The 16,150-nt window shown below is 39.5% G+C and overlaps 1 protein-coding gene across 1 annotated transcript in view; it reads left to right on the top strand.

Annotated features, from left to right (window-relative positions):
• DNAH11 (dynein axonemal heavy chain 11) overlaps positions 1 to 16,150 on the top strand; it is a 315,873-nt gene that overhangs the window by 184,071 nt on the left and 115,652 nt on the right. Inside the window, 3 exon segments of the mRNA XM_065883652.1 lie at positions 3,234 to 3,396; positions 4,332 to 4,455; positions 4,872 to 5,014. Coding sequence (XP_065739724.1) covers positions 3,234 to 3,396; positions 4,332 to 4,455; positions 4,872 to 5,014 — 430 coding nt within the window.

Raw genomic sequence — 16,150 nt, 5'->3', positions numbered from 1 at the left:
GATCCTTTAAAAAAAATTAAGTGTCTCTATAAATTATGTCACAATCTTAATAAGGTCTTACATAGGTACACTACTTTTTGAAGTGCCATCAGAGCCATAATTTCATTTTCTTTTACTGTACCTCTGTTAGGTAAGAATATTAAGAAAGAGGAAGGTAAGTGACTTGTTCAAAGTCTTAAAGTTCATAAATGGCAGAGGCAGGATGGACTCAAACTGATTTTCTTTGGTTAAGAATGTTGATTGAGTGCCTACTTAGTGCTAAAGAGGAACATTGCCAGCCTATTCAGTACTTATGTGCGTATTAGAAAAAAAGAGGGAGGGCCATGTTTTCTGGGCAGAAAATTAGAAAAAGGCCCCTCTCCTGGTGTAGAGCATGGCTGACGAGGCTCTTACCTCCTAGCCTGGGCATCTTGTGCAGGGCACAGATTATGCAACTGTCTGTGGCACCCCTGCTGTCAGACATTGCCTGAGGTACTGGGGAGACAGCAGCAAAGACAGTCTAGTTCTTTCTCTAATTGAGCTTATGTTTTAGTGATGCGATGGGACATTTATAAGGATATGAACAAGTAAGCAAGTGAGAAAAATGGCAGAAAGTGGTATGTCCTGCTGAGGAATAAAATTGATTGACTCTGAGAAATAAGCGTGTGGATTCCCAAAGAGGGACTGGCTATGTATGTGAGGAGGTGACATTTTAGGTGAGATCGAAATGATACGCAGGAGCTAGGCATGGAAAGATCTGGAGGAAGGACATTCTAGGTATGGGCAGATGTCATGTGGCCTCAAGACTGAACGTTCAAAAGCAGAAAGAGGGTCATTGTGGCAACATCCTGGCGAAGTGGGAAGAGCAGTATATGACAAGATGGGGAGGTGGGCACAGGCCTCACGTGTACAGTGTGTTTCCTTTTTACCAGAGGAGGGGGGGCGGGTTATTTCATTCTAACTGCAGTGAGAAGCTTTGGGTCAGATTTTAGCATGGGAATGACAGGATTTGTTGAAGAGTCTAAACAGCTTGCCATTGCTGCTGCCATGTGGGAAGTCGATTGCATCTTTCCTTCCAATCCTGTTCTCCTAGTCACCATTATTTCTCAGTGGCTGTCCTGGTCTCCTAGAGCTGCTCTAACAAAACACTACAAACTGGGCAGTTTAGAAAGACAGATATTTATTGTCTCAACAGTTCTGGAGGCAAGAAGTCTGAAGGGCTGGAAGGGCTGTGCTCCTTCTGAAGGTGCTGGGGAGGATCTGTTCTAGAATTCTTTCCTTGCTTCTGGTAGTTCCTTGGCTTGTGACAGCCTAACTCCAATCTTCACGTGGCAGCTTCCGTTTGTGTGTGTTTGTATCCAAATTTCTCCTTTTTATAAGGACACCAGTCATACTGGATAAGGTGCTCAACCTACTCGCCTATGACCTCATCCTAACTAGTTTCTTCTTCAATCACCCTCTTTCCAAATAAGCTTATATCCTTAGGTACTGGAGGTTAGGACTTCAATATATGAATCTGGAGGGAGGCCATTCAATGAATAACACTGGCCTTTCAAACAAGTGATATTTGGGCAAAGATTAAAATAATGAAATAAATCAAGAAAGAAGGAAGTATGTGAGGAAGGCGACTCAAACAGACCCAAAAAAACGTGGAGAATTCAATTTTCAGAAGAGTTCCCCCATAAAATGTTGAGCCCAAGTGCCTAAGAAAAACTTGGGAGGCCTCCCCATCTTCAGTTTTTATAGCATGTGAGGTGTTGATTGTTTTATCGATCCCTTTGCAGTCGCAATCCTCTGATTACGCAGACAGGAAGCTTCAGTTAGAATCTCTGACCGTGGTGGTAAGTGAGTTATTAGTAACACTGTTGCTGGTTGGGTTAGTATACGCTGACCGTCTGTCGTGGCTCGGGTGGAGGAGATGTCCCATTGGCGCTGAAGAGTCTTCCCCTCTAATCCTTCAACACAGAGTTCTCGGTGACCTAAAGGGAAAACCATTACTTTGATCAGGGATTATGAGCTAGAAGCTGATTTACTCAGTGTCAGAGATAATTTCAGAGTGTCCTAGAATGTTGTGGAAAGGGACTTTTGCCACTGAGAGACTCTGGTGAGGTGCAGACCTCAAAGCACACATTAAAATGAAATGACAACCCTGCTTTGTAACTTGGGGTGTCACTCGTGTTAGAGTAGCCTCGGAGCTTTCCCAAGGTGGTCTTGTTGTGTGGTCCTGTAAAATAAAATGTAATGCGATGGCTGAGCTTGGAAAAATAACCTGTCTTTTCAGCTATTGAAGATTTTCAGGAAATGCTCACATGTGTTGGTCCTTGTATAAGTGACCCCAACTTCATTTTTTCAAAAAGCACTCTTTAAAAAAATAAAAAGTCTATGTGGATCATTCGGGGCTTGAAGTTTAAATTCATTCAGGAAAGAAGCTGAGAGCAAATACAGCAGTGTGGTTTTTTGTTTGGTTGTTTTTTTTTTTCTGCATTTGGGTTTCAATATGCTTATATTTTGTTTTGTTACTTTTCTTAATATTTATGACCTAATTATGGCAAATTTCTTCAACCAAACGCATATTTTGATCATGTTAAAGCCAACTTATTCCTAACTGTAAGATATAGCAATAGTATCAAAAATTTAAGCATTCAGAATCTCTTCAGTAATACAGAACAAGGGATTAGTTGACCTTGCCGGAAATTTAACTCTGGGATTCTAACAGTTTCAGTAAATGTTTTAGACAGCTCGAGGCACAGGGAAAGCTTTAGTGCAAAGGACGTGAAGAATCATACAAAAAGGCAGGTGTTTAAAATGCATGAAGCAAGTCACATGTGAGGTGTGTGTCGGTTTGAACAAATCCATTCTTTCCACAGTAATTCTACAGCAAAGGTTTCTGGCCCAAAAATATTCCCCCTTTGATGTCCTTGTACGGGGATGCTGATGTGAGGTTAGGATCTTTCTTGCTTATCAGGAAAATGTGACGCTTTGATGAAAGGCCTTGTCTTCATTTTCTGTCCTCTTCTGGTGGAGAGTAATACAGCAGTGAGAGTCCAGATGTCATTAACCAGGATGGTTTGTTAGGTGAGCGATGCGGGGGCAGACTCGGGCAGCATCTTTGTTTAATGGGAAAACAGAGGAACAGGGACGGAAAGTCTGTCATGAAAATCGGAATTTAGTATCTAAATATGTGAAAAACGAAACAGACGTGGCCCCGGGGCTCATTGGATATCATCTGCAGGGGGTGTGCTTCCTCTCCCCAGGTGTCGCATCAGCCGGATCCTGCGGGCTCCTCGGGGTTACGCGCTCTTGATTGGAGTGGGGGGCAGTGGCAAGCAGAGCCTGTCCCGCCTGGCGGCCCACGTTTGCAGCCTCGAGGTCTTCCAGATCACTCTGACCGAAGGCTTTGGAATCCAAGAACTTCGGGTAAGTACAGTGATGGGCATCCCCGCGCCCCTTCTGCCCCAGGATATAAGTGCTCCCATCATCCATGGAGAGGGGGGAAAGCTCTTTAGAGGATTTAGTAGGCGGTTTCTCCTTCATGGTCAGATTAGTAATAGCAAATTGCTACCAACATTTATAGGTATATAAGCCTATAAGCCTGTAGAACTGGCTCAGAAAATATTTTATTAAATACTTGCTTACACAAACATGTTTTTTCTTTTGCATTGACCATACTTGATAATCAGCAGTATTCATAGCCCCATACGATGGAGTGAGGGGAAAAAAGATACTTTTCTTTTTACTTTTTTTTTTTTTTTTTTACAAGCGCAAAGAGATTTCTTCCACTTTGAAGCAGATTATGAAAATAAAATATGATGGGAACACAGTCAAGAAGCTCTGACGTGTTTTTAAAATTTTGCTTTTGAGTTACAACAGTACTTACAAAATAGTACTTAGAGTTTGTGGCAAGTGCTATTTTAAAGCAAAAAAAAAAAAAACACCACATGCTTTCAATATTACTAAATAAAACTAACTACATAAGACACCAGCCAATGGAGTAGACAGCTGTTGAAATGAGACAAAAACTTCTTTTAACTGCGTTGCTTGACAGTGGCGTTACTGCATTCGCTTTTACTGGAAGAGAAGGGAGTTGTTTCTCAGGAGCCTATTTGCGTCTTGGGCTCTATTAGGCCACAAACATGATACTCATCATTATATGCCAGAAATGGAGGTGACGTCATGCTGTTTGCCCCCGTAAGAAGATGGTCACTGTGAGGAAAGAATATGTAAATGGGGGAAAGGACAGCACACAGCCCTCCCACTGTAGCGCCTCAATTCTCCCTAGCCCTTGCACACACACTCCCAACGTCACACCAGCATTTTAATACAGCGTGAATAATGGCCTCCTTTCCTTACAGGTAGATCTTGCCAATTTGTACGTCAGAACCGGAGCCAAGAACATGCCCACTGCGTTCCTGCTGACAGATGCACAGGTTCTAGATGAGAGCTTTCTTGTGCTGATTAATGGCTTGCTGGCATCAGGTGATTAAATCAACACATTTCATGAAAGATCTTCCCTAAAGACAAATGATCTGTAGTTTCAGTGAACTTTAAATAGAGACAATTTGTCTTTGAGATGTTTACTGGGGCATTCTTTGAGGAGAAACCTATAAACCTAACTAATTTGAAGTATATTCTTTCTTAGTCTGCTTGCGGACGTGAGATGCCTTGGAGAGGCCTTCAGTGAAGTAAATGTTATTACATGGGCGAGTTTAGTGGGTGGATTCGTCATAGCTTGTCCTCAGTGTGTTGTGTGTCTTGTAAATGCAAAAAGAAAAATTGCGTTTCTGTTTCAAACTCTTTAAAGGTGAACTTTGTATTATAAAGCATTTCAAGTCATGTATAAAATTTAAATTGTGGCAGTCTTTTAATAATTCTACTCATTCCTTTGGGGGCAGGGGAAATCCCTGATCTGTTCAGTGATGAAGATGTAGACAAGATAATTTCTGGAATTCGTAGTGAAGTTCATGGTCTGGGCATGGTGGACTCCAGAGAAAATTGTTGGAAGTTCTTTTTGGCCCGGGTGCGACTACAGCTGAAAGTAAGAAACATTTGCTTTATTTGCATTTAGTTAAACATGCTGTTAGAACTCTGCTATGGTTCTGTTTCGCAATTCATATGAGAAGTTTGAATTCCACTCATTCATTTTGTAAGGACATCCAGTCATTAATTTTGAAAGGACATTTGCATTTTTCCATGAGTGTCTGGAGGGCACCTTCTTCAAGTTTCCTGTGATGCTGGGCTCCTACAAAGCATTGCTCTGAGCAGATTGCACTCCTCGAGTGAACTGAACATGGTCTCTGTCCTTGAGGAACTTACACTATTACAGGAGACAAGAGACACCACAAATAATGGTAGTATGGGACCAGTGTGAATGGTGCTATGTGATTCCAGAGGCATACAGCATCCTTCCTAACGGCACTGGACCCTCCTGGAGGAAGTGATGTGCTGTGTGTCAAGTGTGGCTTAGAATTCATGGGGAAGCGGTGGGGTGGGGAAGAACTTTCAGGAAGAGGAAATAGCATGTATATAAGAGTAAAGGTGGAATGCACGGTGCATATTTGGAGAAACCCCAGATAGCTCTAAATGACTGGGATGGAGAATTCCTGAAGGAAGAACCAGGTGGATCAGGCTGGGAAAGTAAATTGGGGTGAAGCAAGGGTTTTGTAAATCATTAAAGGAGCAGAGGAAGAGTTTGAGTTAAGGAAGTGACTCTTACGTTAGTACTTCAGGGCAAATAATTATGGCCTTTCACTCAGATGATCTGAGGCTCAACCCAGGGTTCCTCCACAGAAACTACTCCATGCTTTAGTGTAGCATATAGGAATATAATATAACCGAATAAGAGCAGCAAGAAGGATGAAGTATTAGAACAAGAAGCCCCTCCACACTCATGGCAGAAAGCCAATTGAAAATGCTAATATGGAAAATTGAGACTTCCTAGTATAGTAATGCTTAGTAACCTAGAAAAGTGACTACTTTGCTACTCCTTCTAGTATTCCACACCTGTCAAGTTAGGAACAGAGGACTTCCCTGGTGGCACAGTGGTTAAGAATCCTCCTGCCAATGCAGGGGACATGGGTTCGAGCCCTGGTCCGGGAAGATCCCACATGCCACGGAGCAACTAAGCCTGTGTGCCACAACTACAGAGCCTGCGCACCACAACTACTGAGCCCCTGTGCCGCAACTACTGAAGCCCGTGTAGGGCCCGCGTGCTGCAGTTACTGAGCCCACGTGCTGCATTTGCTGAAGCCTGCGCGCCTAGAGCCTGTGCTCCACAACAAGAGAAGCCACCGCAATGAGAAGCCCGCACACCGCAAGGAAGAGCAGCCCCTGCTCGCCCCAACTCGAGAAAGCCTGCACGCAGCAATGAAGACCCAACGCAGCCAAAAATAAATGAATAAAGTTAGGAATGGACTTTGCGGCTCCTGTAAAGCCTGGAGTACGCAGGAAGGGATGGGAAGTGGCATTAGCTGTGGATATACCTCTGTGAGGAGGTTAAGGAGTAGAGTAACTATGATTCTTCTCCGCCCTCCTGTTTCAAATTCCACATGGGTCTTACTGAGCAATTCTGGGCTGAGGTTAGAAATCAGAATTCAAGGTTCAGTTGCCCAAAGAGTTTTCTGTCCATCAGAAATGTGACTTAGCATCTGTTGGCCAGGTTGTAACAAGGCCGGGGATTTCTCCCCGTTCCACTGCGATATACTTGGATCAGATTGTCTTTGTGAAATGGGAAAATAAGTACAATAATAGAATTTGAGACAGTAATGTAATAACTCAGCAGCAGTCCAAGTCTGTTGTTCAGAGCAGCAGAATCAACGTCACCTAGGAACTTTTCAAAAATGCAAATTCTCCAGCCCCATCCCAGAACTCTTAAATTAGAAACTCCAGGTGGGACCCAGAAATCTATGTTTTAACAAACCCTCCAGGTGATTCTGAAGCATGCTGCAATTTGACAACCACCGTTACAAATAATGCTAGCATGAGCGTCCTTTACACGCATCTTGTATACACAGCTTTGCTTGCTCTTGTAGGATAAATTCTTAACACGGGAATTGCTAAATTCAATGGTTACAGCTTGTAGCAGTTTTAAATTGTGCCTGCAATTTCTCTGATGTTCTTCTGACTCATAGGTGGTATTCAGGTCCCCTCTCCTTGGATCTGGGTGGGCTTATGACTGCTTCAGCTAATAGAGTAGGGTGTAGTTCAGCAGAAGTGATGCTGAGTAACCTCCGAGGCTGAATCATAAAGGACCCACCTTTCCATTGAATTGTACATGGTTTTTTGTTTATGAGTTCTGTGCATATTAAGCGATTAGGCTTATATATATGTGTTGGATATTTTTCCTGTTCTATCATTTATCTTTTAAATGTATATATGGTACATGTCTGTTTATTTGTTTATAACTCTGGAAAAATTTTTAAGTTTTTATCCTAGATTAATCGGTGTCTGCCTTTATGGATTTGGGGTTTCTTACATATTTAGGAAAGCGTTTTTCTCTCCAAGATTTAAAAACTCTTCACTAGAAGCAACTGGAACTCATTTGGGCTACAAATGAAGAGAATGTCCAAGACCAGTTCCTGAAAGCCTCCCTCCCATGTCAGAGTCCAAACTAGCTCAGTAATCCCCTTACAAACCCATGCTTTTCCATCTTTCTCTCCCGCCAGTGACCACCCTGCTGCTTCCTGCCTCATGATCACACGATGAGTGCAGTAGGGTCTGTATTCCCGGTAGGAAGAAAGAGTGGGGAAGGAGACTTGGGGCTCTCTGAATCAGGAATCCAAAGCTCCCCGCAAGTCCCTCAGCTGATGTCTTACTGATCACAGGTGTGTCCCTTGTCACCTCCACCTACCAGGGAGTATGGGGAAGTGAATATTTGATCTTGTCACAAAGGCTTTATGAGTAAAATTGGAAATTGGTTTAGAATAGAAGCAGTGTCAGCCATTCCAGGGCCTGCATGCTTTCATGCTTTATGTTTAAAACTATGCTACATCTGGAATATACTTATTATTGTTTATGACAAAGAGTGAGCCGAGAGGTTTCGGGTTACTTTTTTTTCCCCCCCAAAAGATGTGTTTTTATCTCAACACCATGTATTTCTTCCTTACTAATTTAAAGGACCATCTTTATTATATGCCAGATAGCCATGTTAACTGGGTCTATTTCCACGTCCTCTATTCTATTTTCTTGTTACTCCTACTGATTCCAGCTCTGTACTATGTAAGGTATGAAAACTTTATTATACTTTTTCGTATCTAGTATTTCATTGCCCTTATCTAGTTTTTCTTTGTCGCTTTTACATGTTTTTAATGTCTGGATAAACAGCAGAATCATTTTGTCAGATTCTGAACACATTTAAATTTTGGTTGAAATCCTGCTGAAAGCTTTTTTTTAAAATTAGGGAGAATTGAATCTTCATGATAAAAGGTCACATTGCTTTTGTAGAAGAACTATTTCCTTCATGAAATTTTCTACTGGTATATTGTTTCTATATAGGAGAGCTGTTGATTTTTAGTTTTGTAACCAGCTACCTTACTGCCTCATCAATCATTTTCTATTAGTTGATATACAGCCTGCAGATAATGATATTTTGTCTTTCCTAATATTCTGTTTATCCGTTCTCCTTCCTCACTGCATTGGCAAATCTCCAAAAGAAGGTGTTGCTCATGTTTCACTATTACATTGTATGTTGGCTTTTGACTCAGGATGTGTATTGTCAAGGAAATATCTATCTACCTGTTGGATTTCTTTGCAGCCTCTCTTGAGATAATTACATGGTTGTTCTTTTTGAACTTAGTAATATTCATATAGTACAGAAGTTTTGCACTTTCATATTGTTAAATCCATCAGGCCTTTCTTCTGTGCGTTTCCTGTGATGCTATGCTTTGGCAGGCCTTACCGAAACTGAGATCAGTTTTATGTTTACCTCTGTTGTTGTCGGAGCCTTTTCACAGTCACATTTTTTCGTATGCACCTTGGTACAAGCTAGAATTTATTTTGGAGTTAGGTATGGATCATTTTTCCCTCTTGTCACAGGATTACTAATTGAATAATTTATCTCTTCGCTACTAAAATGAGTAGGAAGATTTTTGTTTGTTTGTTTTTTGTTTGTTAAATGCTGAGGAGGAATAAGATCTCTCCCTCGAATACTTCTCATCCTTCTTGGCCTTCACTTAGTTTGCTGCATCATGAGAAAGTTCAGTGGTCAGCACCTTACCCTGAGGGAGAAATGATGCGGCAAAGAAACGGGTCTCCTTTTAGCAAGAAAATGGCAGCTTCTTTCTCTTCATCTGTGTGTATTACCCGCAAATCCTCAGAATTTTTTCTAAGGAATAATGGATTTCTCTGTTAGTTTCATATATTGTGATATTCACCAGCATGTGCTAAAGACTCAGAATTTCTGATGAGCTAGCTGATGCTTCCTTTGCATATGGTCCTAGCTGGGCAACACGGGAAGCTTAATGTGTTACAAGAGTTGGTGAGCACACCTGGCAGGTCAAGCTAAATGATGTGTAGTTACCACCCCATTACCCATGCTCACCACCCAAACTCAGTTCCTATTTGGAATGCAGGGGTAGTGAGAACCTGTTGGCAGCTGAAGTAAACCGGTGAGTCAATGCCAAGTGCCTCCTCTCCTTCACATCTGTGTATGTGTGCATCCTTTCCTGCATAATTCTTATTTACCCTTAGAGTATAGTACTCTCATCTTCTCTCCTAATAACTTTAACCTGAAAACTCTTCTTTCTTGCCTTCCTTCCTGGCTACGTGACGCCATAAGGAAAAGAACCCTTAGTGTATGTAGCAGCCCCTGATTCTTTCCCAAGAATTTAGTTATCTGTGTGTTTGGTTATCTAACTGTCTGTCTGTCTATCTATGGGTGGGGGTATGTGTGTGTAGTTTTTATTTTCTTCATATGGTTCTGTATTTTTAAATTATATATATTATGTATTATATACATACATAAGTATATGTTATATATGTATATATATAGAGAGAGGAGATTCATTTTTGATAACATAAGATATATATGTTCATTTTAGAGAACTTAAAAATACAGAACCATACGAAGAAAATAAAAACTATGCTCAGTTATATTGCCTAGAGATAACAACTGGAAACATACTGTATATTTTCTTTCAGTTTTCTATGTGTATAGACACACATACAAAGTACATACTCAGAACTATGTTTTTTTTTTTCACATCTCTCACTATTTTCTTTACCTCCCTCTGCCTTTTTGATTCGAAGTCTCCCACAGGGAAAAAAAAAAAAATCAAATGATTCTAAGAATTTGGTGTATGGAGTGAACTATTTAACTCAAACATGCTTTATTTTAAATAAGTGTAGGAAACCTTTATCCATTTTTACCCTTTGCCAACTTTCCTATTGGTCTGTTAGACTTTTTATTGATTTATAGGAGCTCTTTATATAGCTGAATAATAGCCATATGTCCATAATGTCCTTGTCTGTTTTAGTGTTGCAGTTCTTTTCAAAGTTCACCATAATTCTGCTAACTTTGTTTACAATGACTTCTGTTTTACATTTATATATTAAATAAGTCTGATTTTTTCTCTTCATGGATTTTGTGTGTTAAGGCTTTTTAGGAAGCATTTTCATACTCTGTGGTTATGAAAGTATTATCCTGAATTTTCTTTAGATTAATTTATAGTATCTTTAATGTTTAGCCCTGGATTGCCTTGTGCAGTATAAGGTGGCTTTTCTACTTTTTCTCCCCCAAATTGTCCCAACACCTCTTATCATAGAATCTTTCCTTATACTACCAATTTGAAATGCTACCTATATCATATGTTAAATGCCTAAAAATGGGGTTTGCCAGCACCGATGGCGCTTGTTCTCCCAACTGCACATGTATCGAGTTATCACATTGTGTCAGCAAAAATGCAACCACGCTGCTAGCAGAACAGCACAGATCATAACGCAAAAGCCTTGCATAACATGGTTCACATATGGACCCACTTAATAGATATTCAGGCATCTGATTTTCTGTTTTAGAAAAAGAAAAACACTATTATATGAGGTTATGGGGCTGCAGACTGGCCTGGAAGGTAATGTGTGGGCAGCGCCAGCCCTGGAGACAAGCAGGGCAACTATGGCAAGGGATTCTTCTCCTCATATATACAGGATTAATATATAGGAAGGGAAATATAGTGGGGAATATAATTCCTACTATTTTTACTCCTCAAGAATGCATTTGCTCATTGCTGTCTATTGGGCTTCCACATGCAATTTCTTTTTGAATTTGCATTTGAAAAAAAAAAGAAAAGAACTAAAATTCCCCAATGAAAAAAATTTTTAACTCTTGTAAAAATCTGTACTGAAGAATATACACACATGAAAGGCTGTGGGAATGATTTCATTGTGTGTTACCTAGAAAGAAAATAAATGTAAATATGCATAGAATGTGTGTATGGTGAAAATTCTGTTGAATCTCATAAAAATAATTGAAGTTAAAAGGTTATTAGGTGAGGGGATGATCCAGGAAAATACGTAAAGATAATAGGGTGATGTTAAAACAATCAAACCGAGGAATTGTTTCTAGGCTAAACCTCCATTCCTGGGAGGATTCTCTCAGTAAGATTCAGATCTTATCAGTCTTGAAAAATACTGAGACTTTTGAGTATAAATGCAAACACAAGTTATGGATAGAAGCTTCTGAAGTGAACGTGTGGGAAGATTCCCTCTGAGAATAAACTATATCAGCTGGAAAAAAATACACTGATAATAGCAATTCAGATTTCCATTACAAGAGGAAATGGACTGAGGCCTGTTAGTGATATGCAAATTAATGTGTACTTACATGGGATCTTATCTAAAAGAAATTGAAATGTACTCCAAAGCACAATGAAAAGAGGGTTATTGCAAACTAGTCCTAACACCAGTGTAGAGGGAAAAAAAAAAAAGGGAATAGAAAATTCTATGGTATGGATTCCAAAATCAAGTTCCTGACATCCAAATATTAGAGCTGTAGAAAATATATAGATGGTGATTCCAGGGTTTGCTTTTCACTTGTGAGAGTTTGCTTTTAGAAAATAGCACAGGTGTCTAAGGCATTTTTAGCTTTATTTTCTTAGCCAACTTTTCTTTCCAATCCACTGCTGGAAACTAGCTTAAGCCAATTTGGTCATTTGCAATTGTCAGGAACTATTTGGGGGTATATTTCAGGGACCTTCAATACTTGGAGGTAGATGACACCTGTTCGGGGGATGGGGAACGTTCTCCCCAAATCTTCCAATTTAAGATGTGCTTCAAAGAAAGAAGTCTCAGACCGAACTCTGGTACACATAGAGTTTATGTGTAGTACATAACTTAAAACAAGTCTTGAAGTCTTAAAATCTGCTCTGTAAACTTGTTGGAATCCCAACTCTGTCCTTTTAGGAACCTGACTAGCCCTAATTGGAAAGTTCCTTTGAGGCAGATATAGCAATATTTTCATGGTAGGATTAAGCTGATCTTCTCATTGGGATCACATAAAAGTACAGAAACTTTCCATAAGCTGTTTACCACAGGACACAGGACCGGTCAAAATCCGAAGTCTAAAGAGTCACGGGGATTACTCGGCTACTTTGAGATATAGCTTTTCCTGTTTTGTTCGTAGAACAGTAGAGGTGCAAGTACAGATACTTCTATTTTTCTAAGATACCTTGAACACTACTCATTTCATCACTGAACAATCATATCCAGTATTCATGATGCTAAGTAACCAACCATTTATGTTGATGAAAGAAGTTAGCTAAGAGCTCAGGTAGCCGACTTTGCAATGCAGGCTTCCATTAGCATGTGTGAAGTGCTGGTTAAGCATCCCGAGCCCATGTGTCTCTCTTGGTTATATAATGATAATAACCAGATAATGGCCCCTAAGTTGTAAAATAAGATGAGTATTCACATGCATATTGTAGTAGACTGAAGTATTTCAAAGGTACAATTTACAGGACCAGCTGGCTTCATTGGTGACTTCTACCAAATATTTCAAGAAGAATTAACACCGATCCTTTTCAGTCTCTTCCAAAAAAAAAAGAAGAAGTAGGAACACTCATTTTACAAGGCCAGCATTACCCTGATACCATAGTCAGATAAGGACACCACAAAACAAGAAAATTACAGGACAATATCCTTGATACATAGATGCAGAAATCCTCAGCAGAATGTTAGCAAGCTGAATTCAACAGTACATTCAAAGTATATCATACACCATGATCAAGTGGTATTTATTCCAGAGATGCAGTGTGGTTCATCATCCACAAATCAATCATTATGATACACCACATTAACAAAATGAAGGGTAAAAATGATATGATCATCTCAGTAGATGTAGAAAAAGCATTTGACAAAATACACATCCATTTATGATAGATACTCTCAACAAAGTGGATCTAGAGGTCACACACCTGAAATAATAAAGGCCATATATGATAAGCCTACAGCTAACGTTATACTCAATGGCGAAAAGCTGAAAGCTATTCCTCTAAGATCAGGAACAAGATAAGGATGGTCACTCTCACCACTCCAATGCAACATAATACTAGAAGTCCCAGCCAGAACAATTAGTCAACAAAAAGGTAAATATATGGGGTGATGGATGTGTTCATTGACTCAATGGGGGGAAATCCTTTCACAGTGTCTGTTTACAAAATCATCATTGTACACGTTAAATGTCTTACAATTTTAACGATGCTGAAAAAGTAAATTATAGATAGCATCACACCCTTTTTTCTAATCACTTATTTGTCTTTCTTATAAATTCTTTGCTATGTTAATCTCTCATGAAATTAGGGAAATGCAGCAGGAAAATTATAGGATGATTTCCTCCCACACACACACAGTAGTGTTCCTTGAGGCAACAACTTGAGTTTACTCCAGGTTGTCTAAAAAGTTGTGGAGACTGTTTTTAAAAAGAGAAGAACAGCCAATGCTTTCAAGATATTAGCATAGGCTCTCAGAATACTACCCAGGAAGCTGGATGGAGAGAATTTCTGTGCTAGATTTCTAGCAAAGCTAGAAATTGGGGCAGTCATTGCACTCCTCAAGGCTAGTGTGCTACTGTCCTTCCCCTTCGTAGGAAGTACTAATGAACAAGCATACTTCTCTAATTTAGTTCCCAGGGTCTAATTTATCTGATAGAACTGAGGTTATTAATGATTATCTAACTTATTTAAAATTCTCTAAATTTTCTACTTCACTCTGTATATAATAGAGACTTAGATTCTATGAGTCTTTCACCAAATGCAAAAGTGTTAAAAGTGTAAATATTCCGTTTAGGTATTCCCATAGAAATTTTAAGACTATTAGGTTATAGCTGTGGGTGTCAGAAGCACCTGGAAGCCTTGTTGCAAACACAGAGATTGCCAATCCCCATCCAGAGTTTCTGATTCCCCAGGTCTGGAGTAGGTCCAAGAATTTGCATTTCTAACCAGCTCCTAAAAATCCTTTGAGAACCCCTCGTCTCCTGCCATCTGCCCTCTGCCCTCCACATGAAATTTAGATGGCATTGTGAGGATCCTTATAACGTAGAAAAAAAAACTGTATTCAACTGTAAAATTGTAGAAAAGGAAAATAATTCTTTAAATCAGTGTTCTATATTATCTTTCAATAAATAATTAAGGCATATCATTAAATTAAAGTATTTATTTTCCTGAGGCTCACCACACATGGTTCAGATACTTTGTTTTCTAACACATTCTTCAGACCTGATAGTATGCCGGTAGTAAGTGTAGAAACAGAGTAAGTGTAGAAGTGATGGAAATATTTAGGACCTCAAATAAATGATGCTTTCCCCCACCCCCCTCTCTTTGCTACAATTATGTATAAATGAAGCCTCTAAAATTGTCATGAATGAGAGGTAAGTTGGGTGCAGAAAACCAACTTCTAGGACATTAAGGAGAAATACTCATGTATGGGGAGACAAGGCAGTTAGGAGAAACCTAAACACTGAGATGTAAGTGAAAATTCTGCCTTGTAACTGAGGCTTGTTAACTTAGCACATGCAATATTACAGCAATTATTCAGTTTGTAACTAGACTCTTGAATATAAAAAAGAAATCGGTCAGCTTATGCATTATTGAAAATTATTTTAGATCTTAGGATTCATCTCTTGAGTTGTTGAAGAGCCATAGTATATAAAATTAATATGGTAAAAACACCTGTTAAACGAGAATATATGGTTTCACATATTTTTATGATTTTTATGACATGAATTTTAAAATGCTATGTGGAAAAAATATATCCCTTGAAAAGTGATTTGGTTAGTTGCCTTATCTCAAAGTGTGAGAGACTTCATTGAAAGAACTGCAGAGCTTTGTTTCACATCATCAAGTGCAAGCCGCGTCTAGAAAAAAGGAAACCAAGACTCATCCTCAGACCTTACCCCAGTTGGCATCAGTCTCCCCAGTGCCCTCAAGTCCACAGTGACTTGGGAAAGGAGACAGAGGACAAAAAGGGAGCTCCCTAAACACCTCTTTTGTGCTAGTACTTTACACAGGGCACCACATCTGACGAGCCCAGAAAGGATATTCAGACCCACTGAAGTCCTGATAACCTGCTTCCCTCACTGAGCTTCTGTGACACGTGTCACAGCTGAACTCCGGCACTCCTGACAGAAAGCAGCCCTGTGTCACTAAAGAGTATGGAAACTTTCCAATTTAACTCTTAAGTCATTAAATACTTAAATAAAACTTTGAAAACTTACAAATTTCTCATCAGGATCATGTATAAACTGAAATTTTTACTCCTTTAAAAATGTTAAGTATGAACTCGAGTGAATGTATTTTATTTTAAGTGGAAACAAGGTAAACATTGAATGTGATAAAACTGTTTTCTTAAAAGTATCTTACACAGTTTTATGGAGACTGGTGAATTACAGGATAGGAGACAGAAGATGAGAGTCTTGGTATTATTTTATCATAGAGATTTGGTTTTTATTTTTAATTGTCATAATGCAACTTGTGTGATAGAAAAGAATGAATTTCCCACTGTGCTTGATGATCATCAAAAATGTTTAGAAGGAGAGGGACCAATTTTAAGGAAAGCACACAGCACTGTTTCTGTATGTTCCATGGGGCAGGTTTGCACTTTGATTTGCAAGGAGGTTAATGTTGCTTTCCACTCTGCGGTGCTTTAGGCTAGTTTAATGTCACGGTTGGCTGCACTCCTTTCTTTCATT

Source organism: Phocoena phocoena, chromosome 9, assembly GCF_963924675.1.
Source record: "Phocoena phocoena chromosome 9, mPhoPho1.1, whole genome shotgun sequence".
Classification (NCBI taxonomy): domain Eukaryota; kingdom Metazoa; phylum Chordata; class Mammalia; order Artiodactyla; family Phocoenidae; genus Phocoena; species Phocoena phocoena.
The sequence above is the reverse complement of the archived record's forward strand: the minus strand, read 5'-3'. Positions and strand labels throughout refer to the sequence as shown.